At 36.5% G+C, this 21032-nt stretch overlaps 1 protein-coding gene across 1 annotated transcript in view; it reads right to left on the reverse strand.

Moving 5' to 3' along the window:
* UGGT2 (UDP-glucose glycoprotein glucosyltransferase 2) overlaps positions 1 to 21032 on the reverse strand; it is a 142106-nt gene that overhangs the window by 76626 nt on the left and 44448 nt on the right. Inside the window, exons 12-16 of the mRNA XM_068984374.1 lie at positions 13870 to 14020; positions 8074 to 8193; positions 7139 to 7224; positions 6476 to 6611; positions 1665 to 1796 (exon numbers count right to left, since the gene is read on the reverse strand). Coding sequence (XP_068840475.1) covers positions 1665 to 1796; positions 6476 to 6611; positions 7139 to 7224; positions 8074 to 8193; positions 13870 to 14020 — 625 coding nt within the window. The remainder of the gene's footprint in view (positions 1 to 1664; positions 1797 to 6475; positions 6612 to 7138; positions 7225 to 8073; positions 8194 to 13869; positions 14021 to 21032) is intronic.

The raw sequence follows: 21032 nt of genomic DNA on the forward strand, positions 1-21032 counted from the left end.
GGGGCTCCAAAATCACTGCATATGGTGACTGCAGCCATGAAATTAAAAGAAGCTTGCTCCTTGGAAGAAAAGTTATGACCAATCAAGACAGCATATTAAAAAGCAGAGACATTACTTTGCCAACAAAGGACCATCTAGTCAAGGCTATAGTTTTTTCCAGTAGTCATGTATGTGAGAGTTGGACTGTGACGAAAGCTGAGCACAGAAGAATTGATGCTTTTGAACTGTGGTGTTGGAGAAGACTCTTGAGAGTCCCTTGGACTACAAGGAGATCCAACAGAGAAATATCAATAACTTCAGATATGCAGATGACACCACCCTTATGGCAGAAAGTGAAGAACTAAAAAGGCTCTTGACGAAAGTGAAAGAGGAGAGTGAAAAAGCTGGCTTAAAGCTCAACATTCAGAAAACTAAGATCATGGCATCTGGTCCCATCACTTCATGGCAGATAGATGGGGAAACAGTGGCTGACTTTATTTTTCTGGGCTCCAAAATCACTGCAGATGGTGACTGCAGCCATGAAATTAAAAGATGCTTACTCCTTGGAAGGAAAGTTATGACCAAGTTAGACAGCATATTAAAAAGCAGAGACATTACTTTGTCAACAAAGGTCCATCTGGTCAAGACTATGGTTTTTCCAGTGGTCATGTATGGATGTGAGAGTTGGACTATAAAGAAAGCTGAGCACAGAAGAATTGATGCTTTTGAACTGTGGTGTTGGAGAAGACTCTTGAGAGTCCCTTGGACTGCAAGGAGATCCAACCTGTCCATCCTAAAGGAGATCAGTCCTGGGTGTTCATTGGAAGGACTGATGGTGAAGCTGAAACTCCAATACTTTGGCCACCTGATATGAAGAGCTGACTCATGGGAAAAGACCTTGATGCTGGGAGGGATTGAGGGCAGGAGGAGAAGGGGACAACAGAGGATGAGATGGCTGGATGGCATCATCAACTCGATGGACATAGGTTTGGGTCAACTCTGGGCGTTGGTGATGGACAGGGATGTATGGCGTGCTGCGGTTCATGGGGTCGCAATGAGTCAGACATGACTGAGCGACTGAACTGAAGGGAATACATATATTAACAATTATATCTTCTTCTTGGATTGATCCATTGATCATTGTATGATATCCTCCTTTGTCTCTTATTTCAGCCTTTGTTTTAAACTTTATTTCATCTGACGTAACTGGTTTTCTTCTCATCTTCTTCTCATCTTCTTCTCATCTTCCTGGATTTCTTCTCATCTCCATTGCATGGAATATCTATTTAATTCCTTCACTTTCAGTCTGTGTGTATCTTCAGATCTAAGTCTCTTGGAGGCAGCTTATACACAAGTCTTGCTTGTATATCCATCTGGTTACTGTCCTTTGATTGAAGCATTTAGTCCATTTACATTATAGTAATTATTGGTAGGTATGTACATATTGCCACTTTGTTAATTGTTTTAGTGATTTTCTACGCTATTAGTTCTGAGAAGTAACTTTTTTGATGTCAACAGTGGTAACTTAAACACTGTATAAAATGTGTCATTCAAAGGTATAAATTTCCCTTTTTTTAACATTTAAAATCTAAATCTGACTGTAGAGTTAGTTATAGTAAGATCATTTATTCATGAGATAATAAGTTTCTTCACCATATTTTTTGAAGATTTGCATTCGAACTTACCTTTCTTTCACCATCATATTTAGAATCAATTCCCAAAATATCCCAAATATTAGCATGAGGAAACTTATTTTGGAGAACACGCTTCACATTGTTCACAGTGAGTATTTTGTGATTCTCCACTTTTTGGTACATCTGTGAAAATAAAGATATTATGATTTTCATCTTACAGTAATTAGTTTTATTTCTTTTCCTTAGCATGAATATTTACAAAGAACTTATTTTATATTTTCTAAGTTCTAAGCATATTACATACATACATTTATATACACACTTACCCCCACATACAGAGATAAGCAAACTATTTTAACAATAAAATCTATTCTTTTCTAATAAAAATGGTACATTCTATAGCTTTCAAAATACCATATCAAGTTTCTATGTTAGTCTATTTTGATCAAGCCAGACCCTATAATTCTTAATAAAACAATGGTTACCTTTATTTTAAAAGATATATATATATACACACACACACATACACAAATAGTTTAAATGACTTATTTCAGAAATGCTTATTTTCATTTCTAATTGCTCTTTGGTAAATATCTTAACTAGCTTTTTTTCTATACATCCATTCTTTCTCCAGTATCAAATACTTTAATCATACTGGCATAAAGTAAGCTGTTACCCCTTTATTTTTTTCCCCATTTTCCCCTTCACTGTTCCACATGGGGAAAACAGACAGCTCTGCCTCAAGAAAGATGGTACTTCTGAGCAGATGATTTACTGAAACATTAACATGAACTTGAGCCAAGACATTCTGGGGAAACAGCCTACCAAGCAGAGGGGAAAAACTAGTGAGTACAAACATCATTAGGTAGTATTTTGACATATCAAATAAGAATATTATTTTTAGTCCCAATTCACTTGAAGTATTATTGCCAGAGACAATCCTCATATTATGACTGACAGAATCTTCATATTATTCTGCAGAATAAGGAAATAACATTCTGCAATTTCCTTTCATCACTATAAACTGTGTAACCTATCCCTTTAAGAGGTGACAGACCTAAAAGTAGCTCTCAGATTCTATGAGTCTCTCAGTGTATGAGGAAGTTTTCTCCTTATATTGAAGTAGAACATACTATGATCTTAATAACTCAAAAAAAGGGGGAAAGTACAGCCTTCTTTAAAACATAAACAGTGATTAGAAAATAAGATTCTGAATAAAGCAAAAGTTATATATGAAAAGTCTTTTGAGGTCAGTCATTTTACTAATTTGTTACTTTAAAAATATTAGGTATTCCTAAGGTATATAAGTTAACCAGAATATCTTACATAAGCTATTTTAGATATATAACAATTCAATCTTCTTACATATAATTTCAAAATTTTGTTTTTTTGAGGAATTTGCGATGCCATGCAATTTATTCACATTGTAGATAACATAGTTTATATGCAAATATTTATTAAAATTGCAATCCTTTTTTAAACCAACTCTGTTCCTATGGAAAGCAAAAGACTGTGTGCAATCTAAATATATTAATACATTATGAGAATTTGAGACCTGAAATAAAAATATAAATCCTTTCATTTTTATTAACATGTGTATATAACATCTTATAAGCACAAAAGAGAGATTTTCAATCTTGTGAAATTTATAATCTAGTTAGGAAGGCAAACTTGCAGATATGTAAGTACTGTCACCCAAATATTACAGACTTACACCTTTGAACATCATACATAAATTTCAAATTTTTGTGATTCAATCTCCAATTGCTTGGCTTCAGAATGTCTAAATTTTTTCCCCAAACTTTAAACTTTCTATTTTGTATTGGTGTATTTGCTTCCCTGGTGGCTCAGATGATAAAGAATCTGCCTGCAATGCAGGAGACCCAGGTTTAATCCCAGGGTTGGGAGGATGCCCTGGAGAAAGACATGGCAACCCAGTCCAGTATTCTTGCCTTGAAAATCCCAAGGACGGAGAAGCCTGGGAAGCTATGGTTCATAGGGTTGCAAAGAGTTGGACATGACAGAAGTGACTTAGCACACATGCATAGTCTATTAACAATGTTGTGGTAGCTTCAGGTGAACAGCAAAGGGACTCAGCCATATACAATTTTAAGAACTGTTATGTAACTTGGTAAGCAAAAAAAGTATGGGACATTATGAACTATAACTAACAAAATGAACCATCTCCACGAACAAACCAGGTAACACTGAAAATGAACATCACTGTGGATTATAATATCAGTTCAGTTCAGCCGCTCAGTCGTGTCCGACTCTTTGCGACCCCATGAATCGCAGCACGCAAGGCCTCCCTGTCCATCACCAACTCCCGGAGTTTACTCAAACTCAGGTCCATTGAATCGGTGATGCCATCCAGCCATCTCATCCTCTGTTATCCCCGTCTTCTGTCTCCAATCCCTCCCAGCATCAGAGTCTTTTCCAATGAGTCAACTCTTTGTGTGAGGTGGCCAAAGTACTAGAGTTTCAGCTTTAGCATCATTCCTTCCAAAGAACACCCAGGACCGATCTCCTTTGGAATGGACTGGTTGGATCTCCTTGAAGTTCAAGGTATTCTCAAGAGTCTTCAACACCACAGTTCAAAAGCATCAATTCTTCAATGCTCAGCTTTCTTCACAGTCCAACTCTCTCATCCATACATGACTACTGGAAAAACTATAGCCTTGACTAGACAGACCTTTGTTGGCAAAGTAATGCCTCTGCTTTTGACTATGCTATCTAGGTTGGTCATCACTTCTTCCAAGGAGTAAGCATCTTTTAATTTCATGGCTACAGTCACCATCTGCAGTGATTTTGGAGCCCCCGAAAATAAATTCTGACACTGTTTCCACTGTTTCCCCATCTATTTCCCATGAAATGATGGGACCAGATGCCATGATCTTAGTTTTCTGAATGTTGAGCTTTAAGCCAATTTTTTCACTCTCCTCTTTCAAGAGGTTTTTTAGCTCCTCTTCACTTTCTGCCATAAGGGTGGTGTCATCTGCATATCTGAGGTTATTGATATTTCTCCCGGCAATCTATCGGGGAAGCACAATTTTCCTCCCAATGTCATCTCCCTCTGTTCCTCAGAAGCAAGCATCATCTTGTTTCTGTTTTACCATTTCCTTACCTTTTAAGTGCTAGAGTTTTATCTGCATGTATTTCCAGGCACTGATATTTAGTTTTGTTTGCTTTTTGAGCTTTAAACAGTACATGGTAATATGTTGGCCTTCTATACTTTCATTATGCCTCTAATACATCCATAATTTTAGCATATCATGATCCATCATGTGAAATGATTAAGTTTTACTGATTAATATGGATTTTATATATATATATATATATATATATATATATAGTATACCAATATACCATACATATGTAGTTTCCGGTTTGTTGCTGTTGTGCATGATTCTGCTAATAGTCTCCTACAGCAACGATTTGTCTCAAAGTATGTGTGTGTGCATGTGTGGAGGGAATATGCAAATTTAACTTCAAATTTTGAAGAACTACAATTGTTTCTCAAAGTGGTTATACCAATTCATATTCTTAGAGGCAGTGTAACAGTGTAAAGGAATTTCCATTGTTCTCCATTCTCATTAATGTATGATACTGTCAGCTTTCTTAATTAGTGCCAAATTATAGGAGATAAGATATATCTCAGGGTAAGCTTTATTTGCATTTTTATGATTTCTGAGATACTCAGTTACCATTAATTGTAATAAACATTTACTTACTTTAATAATTTCAATACATTTTGGCTTAACATTAGTGTATCCTCTAATATTTTGAAAAATCTCTATATATTTTTTTCATTAGGTTTTTCAAATTGCAGGAAATCTAATACATATCATATACTGCAAATATTTCTCTTCCTTGGAACTTTTTTGCTTCACTTCTTTGTGATATCTGCTGATGAACAATGCACTGGTTTTCATTTGTAAGTAGCTAAATCTATCAGTATTCTCCTTCAGACTCATAATTTTTAAAATATTATTGAGGAACCTTAACTCCTTTGGGGTCCTAATTTCTTTCTAACATCTTAATTCTTTGTTTTTCACACTAAGTTTTTAAACTACCTGATATTTATTTTCTACATAAGGTGTGAGATCCTATCTGTTTGTACCAGATTATCATTAACTGCCCAGCTACCAGCTGTTTAAGTCCATTCCAATATGATAGGAAGTTATTATAACGGTTGACAAGCCATAGAACAATAAATATAAAAATGAATAGAAGATTTTTAAAGCTATAATCTGACTCTCTTAACACCAACAATACAGTTCTTTAATGCATTTATATTTCCATTATGAGCCATAAGAGAGCCACCATTATAAAATAATCTTCTTACCTCGTATTACTTCCTTAATCAGATTCTTACCAATTTCTTAGTTTCTTTGTCAGATTCAGTATCAGTCTTATCATTTATCATTTTGATACCAATTTGCTGCCGTGAAGTTTTCCTCCTTTGAAAATCTCTAGGAAGTCTTATAAACTTCGCCACTTAGAGCATTTAAATTTGAAATAATCTTCTCCACTCATGATTTTATTCAAAACCCAGCTCAAGAATTCTCTAATTATTTTCTATAAATATGCTTCCTCTAAATTTATGTATACAATTTATGTTCCTTTATCAGTTGGGTAAACCGAAATAAATTCAGATTTTGGCAGAGCCTCTGTTGCCTTGTTTATAAAGTGGGGACAATATTGTGTACTTAAGCTGAGAGTTGCAAGAATCAATTTCATCATGTGCACTAATCTATCATGACAGATTTTGTAAACTAAAATGTTAAAACAAACAGTAATAATGATAACAATGCAAAAACACTCTACATTCTGAAGAAATTATATGTAGTACATTAACTCACATGTACTATGAACATAAATGCTTGTGATACACCATTCTCTTCTGCAATATAATTGAAAGCTCGCCAAAGGGCAACTCCAGCATCATTTGTTCCATCAACCTCATCGTCTGTATTAACAATGAACACAAAACCAATTCTAGGAAAGAAGATGAATAAGAAATGTTACAACTCCCTCTTGAACCATAACAAACCATGAATTTTAAATATTATTAGACTCCAACATCTAGATGGAGGGAATGAGTTAACAGATGGGGTAAAGAAGAGTATTACTGTTTGAAAAGGTTTGATTTGTAATGACTACCAAAATTCTCATCTCTGTAGGAGTCTTCCAAAATGTAAAACTCTCTGTAGTGACATTATCAAGTGGCTATTTTTTTTCCAGAAAAAAAAGTGGGGCAGGGAAGTGTACTCTTAACACAACCATAGGAAATGGATCCATCTTTAAGCATCCAAAGTGACAAGATCATTCTCTCAGGAAGGTAATACAGTAAACCAGATTAGCAAGCAGGTGTGATTAACTGAGTCTATCATAAGGGTGTATGATTCTTCACAACATACAGCACTGAGATAACTATCACCTTGAATTCCACATTAACACCCTGTGTAACACAATGTGAACATCACTGGATTTCCTTCAATTGACAGTTATAAATTGACAATTACCTAAGAGGAATTTTATGATGATAGAAAAGTTCAGCAACTTTTATAAAATCCACGGTATATTCTTGAGCAGGATCAATAAACAAAACCTAAAAAAAAGTAGACAGTCTATAATCACCATTTTAACACTTCAGAATTTTTATGAAATTGAAATTTAATATAATTTCTGTAACTGAAAGTATGAAATTCAAGGTACAATTTCTTAAAACTTTCTAGTAAAGAATTTTGAGGAATGTATATAAAAGTTTCACAGTTTATGAAGAATTTCTAAAAGCTACCCACCCAAATATAATAATACATGAAATTTAATCAGATTACTCATCTTCTTTTTGAAGCACACCTCAAAGTAAATGTTTTTTGTTTTTTGTTTTTTTACAGGAAGTGAAATACCTTATTGTAAGTATTCACTGGATTTTCTGTGATAAATTTTTTAAAAAAGAAACAAATTGAATTTGACCAAAAAAAATAACGGCTTAACATCTGCTGTAGGAACTAAGATATTCACTTCCTATGTGAAAAACTGTAAAAGCCCTAGATGTTTTCTCCACAGTTTAAATTTCTATAAGGTTACTTAACACTGTAATAATGAACATTTATATGCACAGATTACAAAGTAGTATTTATGTATTTTTCCCTTAAGTGTACTGAAATTTATTAATTCTTATAGAAGAAAAGTTTGATCAAATTCCTTTTAGAAAATTTAACAATAACCCATCAACTTAATATTGGTATTATAAAGGTACATGGGGATAAAACAATAAAAGGCAGGTTATGTGTCCCTGCTAGCTTGTGAAACCTAGTCAGCCATGCCACCTCAAGCTTATTACATTAGGCAAATACTTCCTTATTACTCAGATGCCTAACAGCAAGGTAGTACCAAAAAAACCAGTGATATCTTCATAAAAGATGCAGACAAAATTTCAAAATAGAAAACTCACCAAATTATGAAAATTACGCCTTATGAAAGGTATACTTCCAGGGAATATTGGCTTCAAAAGTTCCTGGTAACTTGAAGGCCATGTTAAATACATCTCATCAGTTTCTAAGTTATTAACCCACTAGAAAAGAATCCAGAAAGCTGTGAAAGCTATATTAATATTTAAATCATTTTCAAAGCCAAATCTGACTTTATCAAACAGTAAGTGAAATATACCTAAGATTTTCTACATTTCTGATTAAGTATAAGGAGCTAGATGAATATTCTGTAAGGAACAAACATTATGTGCAACAATTTTACATTCCCATATGGTAAAGCATCTGTCTACAATGCGGGAAACCCCGGTTCGATCCCTGGGTCGGGAAGATCCTCTGGAGAAGGAAATGGCAATCCACTCCAGTACTATTGCCTGGAAAATCCCATGGACGGAGGAGCTTGGTAGGCTACAGTCCATGGGGTCGCAAAGAGTCGAACACGACTGAGCGACTTCACTCACTATAGCCTTTTACGTTACATTCCCTTTGAAACAATTGACTATTTACTCATTTTTCATATTAAAAAATTAAACTGTATATTAAATAGTCTTCATAAACCATTTAAGGTATAAGAGGCAATGAGGTCATTCACCTCTCTAAAATTTAAAAGCTTGGACATAAGGAAAATAAAATGACTTAGAAAAATTAAATTTTTAAAACCAACACTTAGGACATCCAGTTCTAATCAAGGTGGAATAGCTTATGTTTAACTAGCCCTCTCTCCTTAAACAAGGACAACAGGAGGAGAAAACTACTGTTTAGAGGCTTGGAGGTACAGGTCAATCAACAATCAAGAACTAAGGAGTTAGAACCCTTGAAAGCAGGAGGAACATGAGGCAAGCACCACATTCGCCTCAACTTTGTTCCCGGGGGCATTTTCACAACTGTAGTCTGAAGGAAGATAATTCAAACAGCAAATGACAGTCATATCTGGCTTTCCAATATGGAAAAGATATATGAGCATCTTATCCCCTTGGTGGTGAGTTAAATATATTTTTTTTATTTGAAGTGAGAAACCAGCATAATGCTTTATGCATCAGTCCCACTGAACTTGAATTAATGACTGGAGGTTGAGTAGCTTTTGATGTGGATCAAAACAGCTGAATGGGTTTATTTAAAATGCAGATTCTTTGGCACCACTTCATACCTACTAAATAATTCCCATTCAAAATAAGTGCCCTACATGATTCTTATCACAAATACTAAAGTTAGAAAGCTATAGAAATGACACAATTTATGGCCATGTGTGCTGGGTGAAGAAGTTGAGGTGATATCCAGATCCGTTTTGGAGAACTACTGAGACAACACAGGAAATCATGTTGACTAGGTCCACAGTCACTGACTGCTCTGTCTCTAGTCTCAGGTGAATATACACACAGAAGCAGCAACAGGAACTAGAAGGGCGCCTCACAAAGTCGTGTGCAGAACTGGCACTGACAGTCCAAAGATCTACCTCCATCTGTTCTGCTGGTCATAACTCAGGCCTTGGCTATCCACTAGGCTTCCAAGATACTGAAAAGAAGATATTGTCATTTATTGATTAGAACCTGTAAAACAACCTCCTCAACATCCAGGGAGTTATACAAGTCAACAAAGAATCACAGGATAGGTCAATCTGTTAGAGGCTGATACTCATTCTGAGAGAAGCAAAGACTTATAGTTCACATCTTTTGAGTTCCTTTGGGGGAGTGACATTAGCTAAAACATTTGAGTAATAAATTCCAAAACTTCATCCTTATTAAAAAAAACATGGAAAAACTAGAAAATCTGTGGGAATGATCATTTTCAAAACGATAAAAACCAATCAAAAGTTTACAGCAACCCTGAGAGTGTTTACTCATGAAAAAAGGCTGAATCTCAGTAAGAACACTGAGATTTGTGGTATTGTAATAATTTACCTCAATCCCATTTCCTGCTCCCAGTCTAAAGAGAAGCCTTGAAAATGACAGCTCACATTCCAGTACCAATATTGGAAGCAGGAGAATGGGCTTTATTCTGAAAGAATTGTAACTTTTTGTCTCAACTGTCTGGTGACTTCCTAGAAAACCTTCTGAAAAGTTTTGCCTTTACCCTGCCTCACCCATAATTTGCCTAGTATGAAAGCTGTTACTCTAATTTATGCAAAACATTCACTGGAAAATGTTTAGACACTCCTGAGATAATAGATAATGAGATACACGATGGAGTAACTACAAACCTAGTGAGGAAAGGTTGGGAAATGGGAAACAGGGCTTTGAGAGGTTCTGATGAATTCCTGGGAAGATACAAGGCCATGACTGAGAGAAGGCCCTACATTCTCACTTCTGGTTGACTTTCAAGCTCTATGCCAACAAGAATTGAATGCAGAGAATGCAGAGATGCAGACTGCCTGGCTGAATGTTCAGTGTGTGCTGCTCTCCCTCCCTCCACGTGTGACACACACAAAGCACCTCTGTCAAGATGCAAAGATTGGGAGATTTTCTGGTTCCAGGTATTTAAGTAAAATCTCGGTCCAGTAGTTAGCAGATGAATAGGCTAACCTAACAGAGATTTCTGTGGCCACACATGTAAAAGAATACAGACTCTATAAAATGAGTCACTATTAAACAACAGCAAACAGCAATAATCACAAATCCCAGGGAGGGGTGAGAATCTGATTTCCAGGAAGTGCCACAGTATTCAGTATTTCAACAACAAAAAAATAAAAGGCAATGAAAAATTCTAAATTAAACATAAGGAAACAATTCCATTTACAGTAACATCAAAAAGTATAAAATACTTAAAAATAATTTAACTAAGCCTGAAACTTACACTGAAAGCTGCAAAACACTGTTGAAAGAAATTATGCTAAATAAATGGAAAGGCATCTCATATTCACAGATTGGAAGATGTCTAAATAGCAACTGTAATATGTATAAATGACAATATTCCTTAAACAATTTATTGATTCAACAAAATCTCAATAAAAATTCCAGCTTGTCTTTTTTTTTTTTTTTACAGAAATGGACAAGCTCATTCCATAATTCAAAAAGAAAGGAAAAAGGTGTAAAATGCCAAGACAATCTTAAAGATGAAGAATAAAGTTGTAGGACTCATAATTTAGAATTTTTAAAGTCACTACAAAGCTACAGTAAAAAAAAGTAAACAAACAGTCTGGTGCTGGAATAAGGATAAGATAAGGATCAACAGAACTGAACTCAAAGTCCAGAAATAAACTCACATGTCTAGTCAACTGATTAACAGCATCATTACCAGATGAGGACAGGGAAATTTGCCTTTATGACTGTGGGGTGTGGTTGTCAAGTTACACTCTTAACTAAAGTGCAAAATATAGTTGTAGGGGTAGTTTTGCTACCCCTACAATATGACCAAACACCCCATCACTGTGGGTGGTCTGGCACCTTGAACTAAAAAGAAATTACAATTCAGAGGAGCCAAACACATAATCTTATGATAGTTTTCACTGACTCTTCACATACCTGAGGTACTATATAAAGGCTGCAAACGCACAGCAATTAAAGTAGATAAAATCTAAATTGTGACTCCTGAAGTCTGAGACAGAGAAACCTGAAATCATAAGTCAGGGATGGAAGAAAACTAATGACCCTCAAGTTCTTCCTCAATTCTCAACCAGACTTTTAAGAAATAAACTGCCAACCCCTCATATTTTGAGGGGGAGGGTATAAACACAGAAATCAGAAATGACTTAACTCAGAGGCTCAGCTTTGTCCGTAAAGACAAAAAAGTAAGCAGAGAGACAGATTCAGGGAAAAAAGAATTTAAAGCGAAGTACTGCATTCATTCATGAATAACTTTGTTTTGATATTAAGATATTTAACATTTTTTTTGTTTACTTCCTATTAAATAAGATCTGATGTATGTTGATGATATTTAACAAAGTCCTGGAGTGGGGGGGGGCACCTACATTCCACTGGAAGAAGATTATAAACGAATACATATCATAACGGGTGGTAGCAAATACTATGAAGCAAAAATAAAGTTTATGTGTGAGCTAATTTTGCTGCTCTAACAGACCAAGTTGAACAGTGCTGAGACCTCAGAGCTCTGCATTTTGTGCCAGTTAATCTTTTTGGAGGTAGCTAGAGAATTAAGTCTCAGGAACAATTTTCTATTCAGACAGGCACTTTCCAAGTGGAAAAACAGAAGCATTTAAGACATAAAGCTTCCCTTAATAGTACATAAAAAAGATACTTTAAAAATTACTAGTCTTAGAAGGAATGAAATTCTTATACATGCTACAATATGGATGAACCTTGAAAACATCATAGTGAGTGAAATAAGTCAGGCATAATTGGACAAATATCATATGACTACCCTTACATGCAGTATGGGAATAGGCAGATTCACAGGGACAAAAAGTAGAACAGAGGTTACCAGGCACTTAAGGGAGAAGGGAATGGGTGTCTATTTGAAATGATGAAGTTCTGGAAACAGATAATGGTGACAGTTGGACAAGACTGTGAATATATTTAATGCCAATGAATCATAGACTTAAAATGCTTAACAGAGCATTACCTTATATTATATTTTACCTCAATAAAAATTACTTCCAAGAAGTTCTTTGGAAAAGAATGCCTCCTCAAAGTGTCCAAGAGCTGGGCAAGAGAGGAGTCTTTATAGCATATAGGCGGAGACTCTGTGGGCAGTGCGGGCAGTGGGAACAGCATCAGGGGACTGCTCTCCCCACGTGACTGACCATCTTCCATAGCCAACCTTGGAGGATAAGGATGCTATTTCATAAATGGAGTTGGAAAGTTTCTTTACAGGTCTATTACTTATGTTTACAGAATAGCTTTGAAAATTACTCCCCTCATTTTATCTCACCTCCAGAATTTTTCTGAAAATGGTCAAAAGCATAAATGCTTAAAATAAAAGACACAAAGTATTAAAGTAACTAACATGGTCATTCCTCTTACTGATAAAAACATTATTAGAAATAGGTATCTGTTATTGAGTATAAAGACATCCAAGTAAGAGTAAAATTAAGCCAGTGAGAGGACATGGTCTAAAGACTAGTTAAAAAAAAAAACCTGGAGCCAACAAACAAGAAACTTATAAAACTGTCCTAGAAGATACAATGGTCCAACTAACAAATAACGAATGTAGTTTGTCTTCAGTCTGAGGTCTCTGATGTTCAGGGAACGCAGCAGTCCTTTGGTGCTGTTATCATTCCCTGATTCCTGGATGGCTGACCAACTCTATAGGTGGGAAGATTGTTCTGGCAGGAAAAGGAGGAAGTAAGCCATTTCCACCTATTAGGCCATACCATAGACTATTTTTGTGCTTTAAAGAAGGAAAAGTGATGTGATCAGATTTCAAAAAAATTCACTTAGGCTGTAATACATGGACCAGAACATCAGGAAGCCACTGCAAATTGTTCGGCAAGATTTTCACTATATTAAGGTGGTATTCGTATATTCCTGAGATATTAACCATTTGGTATTTTGTTGCTGCTGTTGCTTAGGCAGTTATTCTGTTGTTCTTGTTTTGTTTTATCTTTAAAGCTGGAAAGGATACTGAATGAGCTGAGTAGATATTCTCCTGAGTAAGTACAGAGAATACAAGAAAGGGGAAAGGAAGATCTACGGGGAGAGGGAATGAGTCTGTAGTTTTACTTTTTCTTCTCACTGAGTTTTACTTTTTATTCTTACTCCTATAACCTCTTTCAAAATGCTTAAATTAATTCTAAAGTCTGCCAATATCTGGTTTTAAGTCTTAAGTCTACTAAAAGTTTTAAAGTGAGAAATTACAGGGGCACTTACCATGATAGAAGAATGTCTAATATCTAGTGCATAGGTATCATCCCAACTATGTACACTTAATTTTAAAAACTTGCTCATATCTTCTCCTTTGATCCCAAGACTGTGAAGGCCATTCATCATTTTTCCTTCCAGTTTCAGCATATCCAAAAGACTTTAGGTTTAAAGAAAAGAAATGTTTTACTTTGATTTGCCAAAATTTTTTATTAAATCCTTTAAAGTTCATAGATATCTCAAAGCATTAGAAACAAGTTTTTATGGTATTTTTATTAACAGCACAAAAACACATTATTAAACTCATTAACAAACAGGACAAGAATTTCTAATTAGTTATCTAGTGTAAACTATATTGAGTTTTTTTAAAGTTATAACAAAATCTTCCTTAAAGGGCAAGACATTAAGGTATATATATATTATATTCCTTCACCAAGGAAGTGAAAATATAGTCATTCCTGAGCAAGCCAAAAATGAAAGGAAAAAATACAGTAGAGGTTACTCTCTTGATACAAAAAACAAGATCAAACATGACCTAAAATACAAAGTTTCATAAAAGTATGAAAATTCACATATGTTTAGAATACATATTAAAATTTCTAATTGCATATACAATAATTTGACAGCTCTTAGTACTACTAATGTTAGAAAGTATTATTGCTAAAAGTAACAAATCATCAATAAATGACCTTACTGACAAAGAGTCAGAGCAATTTGATACTTTAAACCACTGCTTATCAAGTTCACTCTGGGTCTCATAACAACCTCAGGAAGTCTCAAGAGATGCCAGTGAGGCTCAGAGAGATGAAACCTCCTGCCCAGGAACTTAGCCAGTGAACTCGCAGAGCTGAGACATGAAGGCCATCTGCAAAGATAGGTAAGGCTGTATAGACCATGGTAAAGCATGTTCATGTTGGGGAAGGTAAAAATCTACTAGGCAAGGAGGAATTCTGATTATTACTTTTTTGAAAACAAGTATTTGTATTTATTATATTTAACCCAAATGCTTCATTCAAAACTCCATTCATGGAAATCACCTTGCCTTTCAGAAATGAACAGAATCGGAATAAAGTGATATATCGGGTTGAGATATAGTTCTTCAGGAGGACTATAGAAATCTACATTGAAAGAGTAGAGAGCTAATATCTAAACTCCTAAGAAGGTTGTTTTGGAAGTATTTCAAGCTGGCCTGTATGACAACCACACAGCATGTCTGTATCCTAGACAGTTCTGACTGTATTACAAAGCAGACATTTTACCATTCCCTTCAAATGTATTAGAAGATGAATGTGATTAAAAAAAAAGCACCACCCTGAATATCATAAATTACCAATAATAAGATTTAGTTGGGGCTATAACACTACACTGGTGTGGCTTCTTAAAGTTCTTAATCCCTTTAGTCTGAATTTTCTCATTTGTAAAATAAGAACTGTGGATGGCACTGCCAATGTTCTCTCCATTTAAAAAATGTTATGATGCTTATTGAAGAGATACTTTTAATGTGATAGAATTATAATACTCTTCATAGCTTCTGTAACTACCATCTTTGTTATCACTACCTAGTTTTCAAGGAAACCTATCAACAGAAAAACTAGATAGAGCTACATGGTATGGTACCCTGAAAAGGGCATGAGATATTTGCTAGTTGTGTCCCTATCTTTATGCGAGATCTGAGTCTTTGCTTCCCCATACATAAAAAGAGAACAGCAATAATCACCTGATAGAGTATTACGACTAAATGAATTTACTACTAAGTACACAGTTGCTCTCAACAGCACCAGTTTCTTCCTTGCTCTTTTCAAATATTGAATTTTGAATACAAAATTAAAAAAAAAACTGGTTCTTGAAATATGATAGGTTTATCAGGAAAACTGGATTGTTAAATAATAAAAACTATTTTTCATGCTTCTCTTTTAATAGTTACTAGGAAAACAATAGAATGGAAAAGACTACAGATATCTCTTCAAGAAAATTAGAGATAGCAAGGGAACTAACTTTTCATGCAAAGATGGGCACAATAAATGACAGAAAAGATATGGAGCTAACAAAAGCACAAGATATTAAGAAGAGGTGGCAAGAATACTCAGAAGAACTATACAAAAAAGATCTTCACAACCAAGATAATCACGATGGTGTGATCACTCACCCAGAGCCAGACATCCTGGAATGCGAAGTCAAGTGGGCCTTAGGAAGGATCATTACAAACAAAGCTAGTGGAGGTGATGGAATTCCAGTTGAGCTATTTCAAATCCTGAAAGATGATGCTGTGAAAGTGCTGCACTCAATATGCCAGCAAATTTGGAAAACTCAGCAGTGGCCACAGGACTGGAAAAGGTCAGTTTTCATTCCAATCCCAAAGAAAGGCAGTGCCAAAGAATGCTCAAACTACTGCACAATTGCACTCATCTCACATGCTAGTGAAGTAATGCTCAAAATTCTCCAAGCCAGGCTTCAGCAATACGTGAACTTTGAACTTCCAGATGTTCAAGCTGGTTTTACAAAAGACAGAGGAACCAGAGATCAAATTGCCAACATCCAATGGATCATTGAAAAAGCAAGAGAGTTCCAGAAAAACACCTACTTCTGCTTCATTGACTATGCCAAAGCCTTTGACTGTGTGGATCACAATAAGCTGTGGAAAATTCTGAAAGAGATGGGAATCCAGACCACCTGACCTCCCTCTTGAGAAACCTGTACACAGGTCAGGAAGCAACAGTTAGAACTGGACATGGAACAACAGACTGGTTCCAAATTGGGAAAGGAATATGTCAACACTGTATACTATCACCCTGCTTATTTAACTTCTATGCAGAATACATCATGACAACTGCTGGACTGGATGAAGCACAAGCTGGAAGCAACATTTCTGGGAGAAATATCATTGACCTCAGATAAGCAGATGACACCACCCTTATGGCGGAAAGCAAAGAGAAATTAAAAAGCCTCTTGATGAAAGTGAAAGAGGAGAGTGAAAAAGTTGGCTTAAAACTCAACATTAAGAAAACTAAGATCATGGCATCTGGTCCCACCACTTCATGGCTAATAGATGGGGGAAAATTGGAAACCATGATAGAATTTATTTTGGGGGGCTCCAAAATCACTGCAGATGGTGACTGCAGCCATGCAATTAAAAGACGCCTACTCCTTGGAAGAAAAGTTATGACCAACCCAGACAGCATATTATAAAGCAGAGACATTACTTTGCCAACAAAGGTCTGTCTAGTCAAAGCTATGGTTTTTCCAGTAGTCATGTATGGATGTGAGAGTTGGACTATAAAGAAAGCTGAGCGCCAAAGAATTGATCCTTTTGAACTGTGGTGTTGGAGAAGACTCCTGAGAGTCCCTTGGATTGCAAGAAGATCCAACCAGTCCACCCTAAAGGAAATCAGTCCTGAATATTCATTGGAAGGATTGATGCTGAAGCTGAAACTCCCAATACTTTGGCCACCTGATGTGAAGAACTGACTTATTGGAAAAGACCCTGATGCTGGGAAAGACTGAAGGAGAGAGAAGGGGACGACAGAGGATGAGATGCTGGATGACATCATTGACTCAATGGACATGAGTTTGAGTAAACTCTGAGAGATGGTGATGGACAGGGAGGCCTGGTGTGCTGCAGTCCATGGGGTCACAAAGAGTCAGACACAACTGAGCAACTGAACTGATCATTAAATTTGCTTAGAACCTTTCACTGGCTTCTCCTACCTTCAAGATAAAAGGCCAAAATGTGAAACCTGGTTCCACAATCTTTGTCCACCTGTGCAACCTAAGTACCTTCCAGCTCTTCACTGCATACTCTGGCCATATTAGACCATGCATTTTCTCAAATATGTCATGTTTGCAGAACCTCTACTCTCTACTCTACCTGATTCATCCTTAAATATCACTTCCTTGAAGAAAACTGATATCCATTGTCCCCATCGAGAACAAGTTTAAAACTCTCAAAGCACTACACTTTATCTTTTAGAAACCTTATCACAATGTAATTATTACTAAATTTCAATTATCCCACTAGACCCTAAATTCTGTTTAGGACATTTCTGTCTTGTTCACCACTATACCCCCAATATCTATTAGTCTCTATACCACAGAAAGCATTCAGACATTAGCCAAATCGAAATTTATTATTGAACTGATTTTACCACATTGAATTTTAAAGCTGCCTGCATTACAGATACATATTTATCCAGAGCTCAAACTGTGAGCCAGACAACTTCACTAAGATACAGAAAAATTACAATCAAGACACCTTTGTGACCTCTTTCTTTCTGGTAGTTATACTGTACTGACATCACTCAAGTCTGAACAGGCTGGCTATCAAAATAAGTAACATCCAATATGTTACCAGAGTCAATTTCTTGGGCGGTTCTACTTGACCAGAGTCTGGTCCACTCTGAGGCTGGGGTAACGATTAAGTAGCTCTATGGTAGCTGTAGCTAAGGTAGATACATAAAACACATTTATGGAACTCCTCAGATTTATTTAGTCGGTGTTGGAGAAGACTCTTGAGAGTCCCTTGGACTGCAAGGAGATCAAACCAGTCCACTCTGAAGGAGATCAACCCTGGGATTTCTTTGGAAGGAATGATGCTAAAGCTGAAACTCCAGTACTTTGGGCACCTCACGTGAAGAACTGATTCATTGGAAAAGACTCTGATGCTGGGAGCGATTGGGGGCAGGAGAAGAAGGGGACGACCGAGGATGAGATGGCTGGATGGCATCACTGACTCAGTGGACGTGAGTCTGAGTGAACTCCAGGAGTTGGTGATGGACAGGGAGCCCTGGCATGCTGCAATTCATGGGGTCGCAAAGAGTTGGACACGACTGAGCGACTGGACTGAACTGATGTGCCTTCTTCCCTAGTTACTGCCCCTGCCTCCTACTGCCCTAGTCTCCCTGGAGGTGAGAGTCAGGCTTGGGCACACGCTGTGTGACCCAGTGCTGACCTGACCCTAAGCATGAGGGCTTTGACTCCTCTGGGATCACAGGAAGAAAGGTTGGGCTGTGGGCATGACATCAGTTCTCCACAACCCCAAAATGCAGAAGATAGGAAGAAAGAGAAAAATTATGTTTCCTTCACTTTCGTGCCCCAAATTCTACAGTACTGGTTGCACAGCATCTCTCTCCAGATCTAGGACATAATCTCAATATTAGGACATTGTCCTTCCTCTCCTCTTTCTTGCATCATTTTCTTCCATTCATCAGCCTCTTCACACTGTTTTTTATCTGACATTCTCTGATCTTTCCTGAGAACCTCTTTCTTTGATTGTGATATAAATATCCTCATATATTTTCTTTTCTCCCCTTTAAGGGAATTACAGTAGTTTCAACTAGTGATCCCAACAAGAAGGAACAAAAATGTATCACACATCGTGCAGATCACTAATTACCAGGTGAGGACCCAAGAGGGTTCTATTTCTCAAATAACCTGTAGCCTTTCCATTGATAAATTACATCTCAAAGTGTTCCTGCTATAAAAATTTCCCCATACAATGCCACAGAAAACATCAAAATCTACCTGCCAATTCTGCCCTCTTTTAAATCTATTTTCACTGTTCTTGAGCACAGATGTAATTTCTGTACTTTGAAGCTTACAGCCAGGAGCTAACAACTGCTCTTCTCTATGTGTAGTATCTATCCTTCACATCTTAGATTAGCATTTTCCCAATATTAGGTGCAAAAACTCAACTAAATAAAGATAAAAACTTCACTTGAAACCAACTTCTCAATCTTTCCTGTATTTTCCTATATATTTCTAAACTTGCTAAGAAAATGAAAGTTTACATTCAAAAAAAGCAAACTGAATTCAATTAAAACTAAATATTTGAAATAAAGTATTGTGTTTACTAAACTCATCTCATATTCTAATTATGAATTTTTAAAGTAGTTTTATGACTCTCTTTAAAAGTAAAATAAATTCACTTTGATTTGTCTTCTGTGGCCCACGGCTTTTCATTTACAGCTTAATGGCTACGATAAATACAAGACTTTCTAATTCTGCACTAGAGCATTTTGGGGAACTTTTTTGACCTAAAGAGACAGTATCGAGCAATCTATCATTTCCTTCTTTTGGCCACACCGTGCTGCAGTGGGGATCTTAGTTCCCCAATCAGGGATCAAATCTATCCTCCCGGCACTGGGAGCATAAAGTCTTAACCACTGGACTGCCAGGGAAGTCCCTAGCAATCTAACATTTCAAGTTTACTTTCTGATGGATACAAGCACTTAAAATTCTTCCTGCTGGTTTCTTTATTCTGCGAAAACATCTCATACTCCTTTCACATCTTTCCTGAAGGGTACAACTCCCTAGCTACTCAGTGCTGGCCCAAGAAACATTCAAGCTAATGATAGACCTAAAAGGCAGAGGAACCAGAGATCAAATTGTCAACATCCGCTGGATCATGGAAAAAGCAAGAGAGTTCCAGAAAAACATCTATTTCTGCTTTATTGACTATGCCAAAGCCTTTGACTGTGTGGATCACAATCAACTGTGGAAAATTCTGAAAGAGATGGGAATACCAGACCACCTGCCTCTTGAGAAATCTATATGCAGGTCAGGAAGCAGCAGTTACAACTGGACATGGAACAACAGACTGGTTCCAAAGAGGAAAAGGAGTATGTCAAGGCTGTATATTGTCACCCTGCTTATTTAACTTCTATGCAGAGTACATCATGAGAAACGCTGGGCTGGAAGAAACACAAGCTGGAATCAAGATTGCCAGGACAAATATCAATAACCTCAAATATGCAGATGACACCACCCTTATGGCAGAAAGTGAAGAGGAGCTAAAAAGCCTCTTGATGAAAGTGAAAGAGGAGAGCGAAAAAGTTGGCTTAAAGCTCAACATTCAGAAAACGAGGATCATGGCATCTGGTCCCATCACTTCATGGGAAATAGATGGGGAAACAATAGAAACAGTGTCAGACTTTAATTTTGGGGGCTCCAAAATCACTGCAGATGGTGACTGCAGCCATGAAAGTAAAAGGCACTTACTCCTTGGAAAAAAAGTTATGACCAACCTAGATAGTATATTCAAAAGCAGAGACATTACTTTGCCGACTAAGGTCCATCTCGTCAAGGCTATGGTTCTTCCTGCGGTCATGTGTGGATGTAAGAGTTGGACTATAAAGAAAGCTGAGCACAGAAGAATTGATGCTTTTGAACTGTGGTGT

The sequence above is a fragment of the Capricornis sumatraensis genome, chromosome 12 (assembly GCF_032405125.1).
Source record: "Capricornis sumatraensis isolate serow.1 chromosome 12, serow.2, whole genome shotgun sequence".
NCBI lineage: Eukaryota > Metazoa > Chordata > Mammalia > Artiodactyla > Bovidae > Capricornis > Capricornis sumatraensis.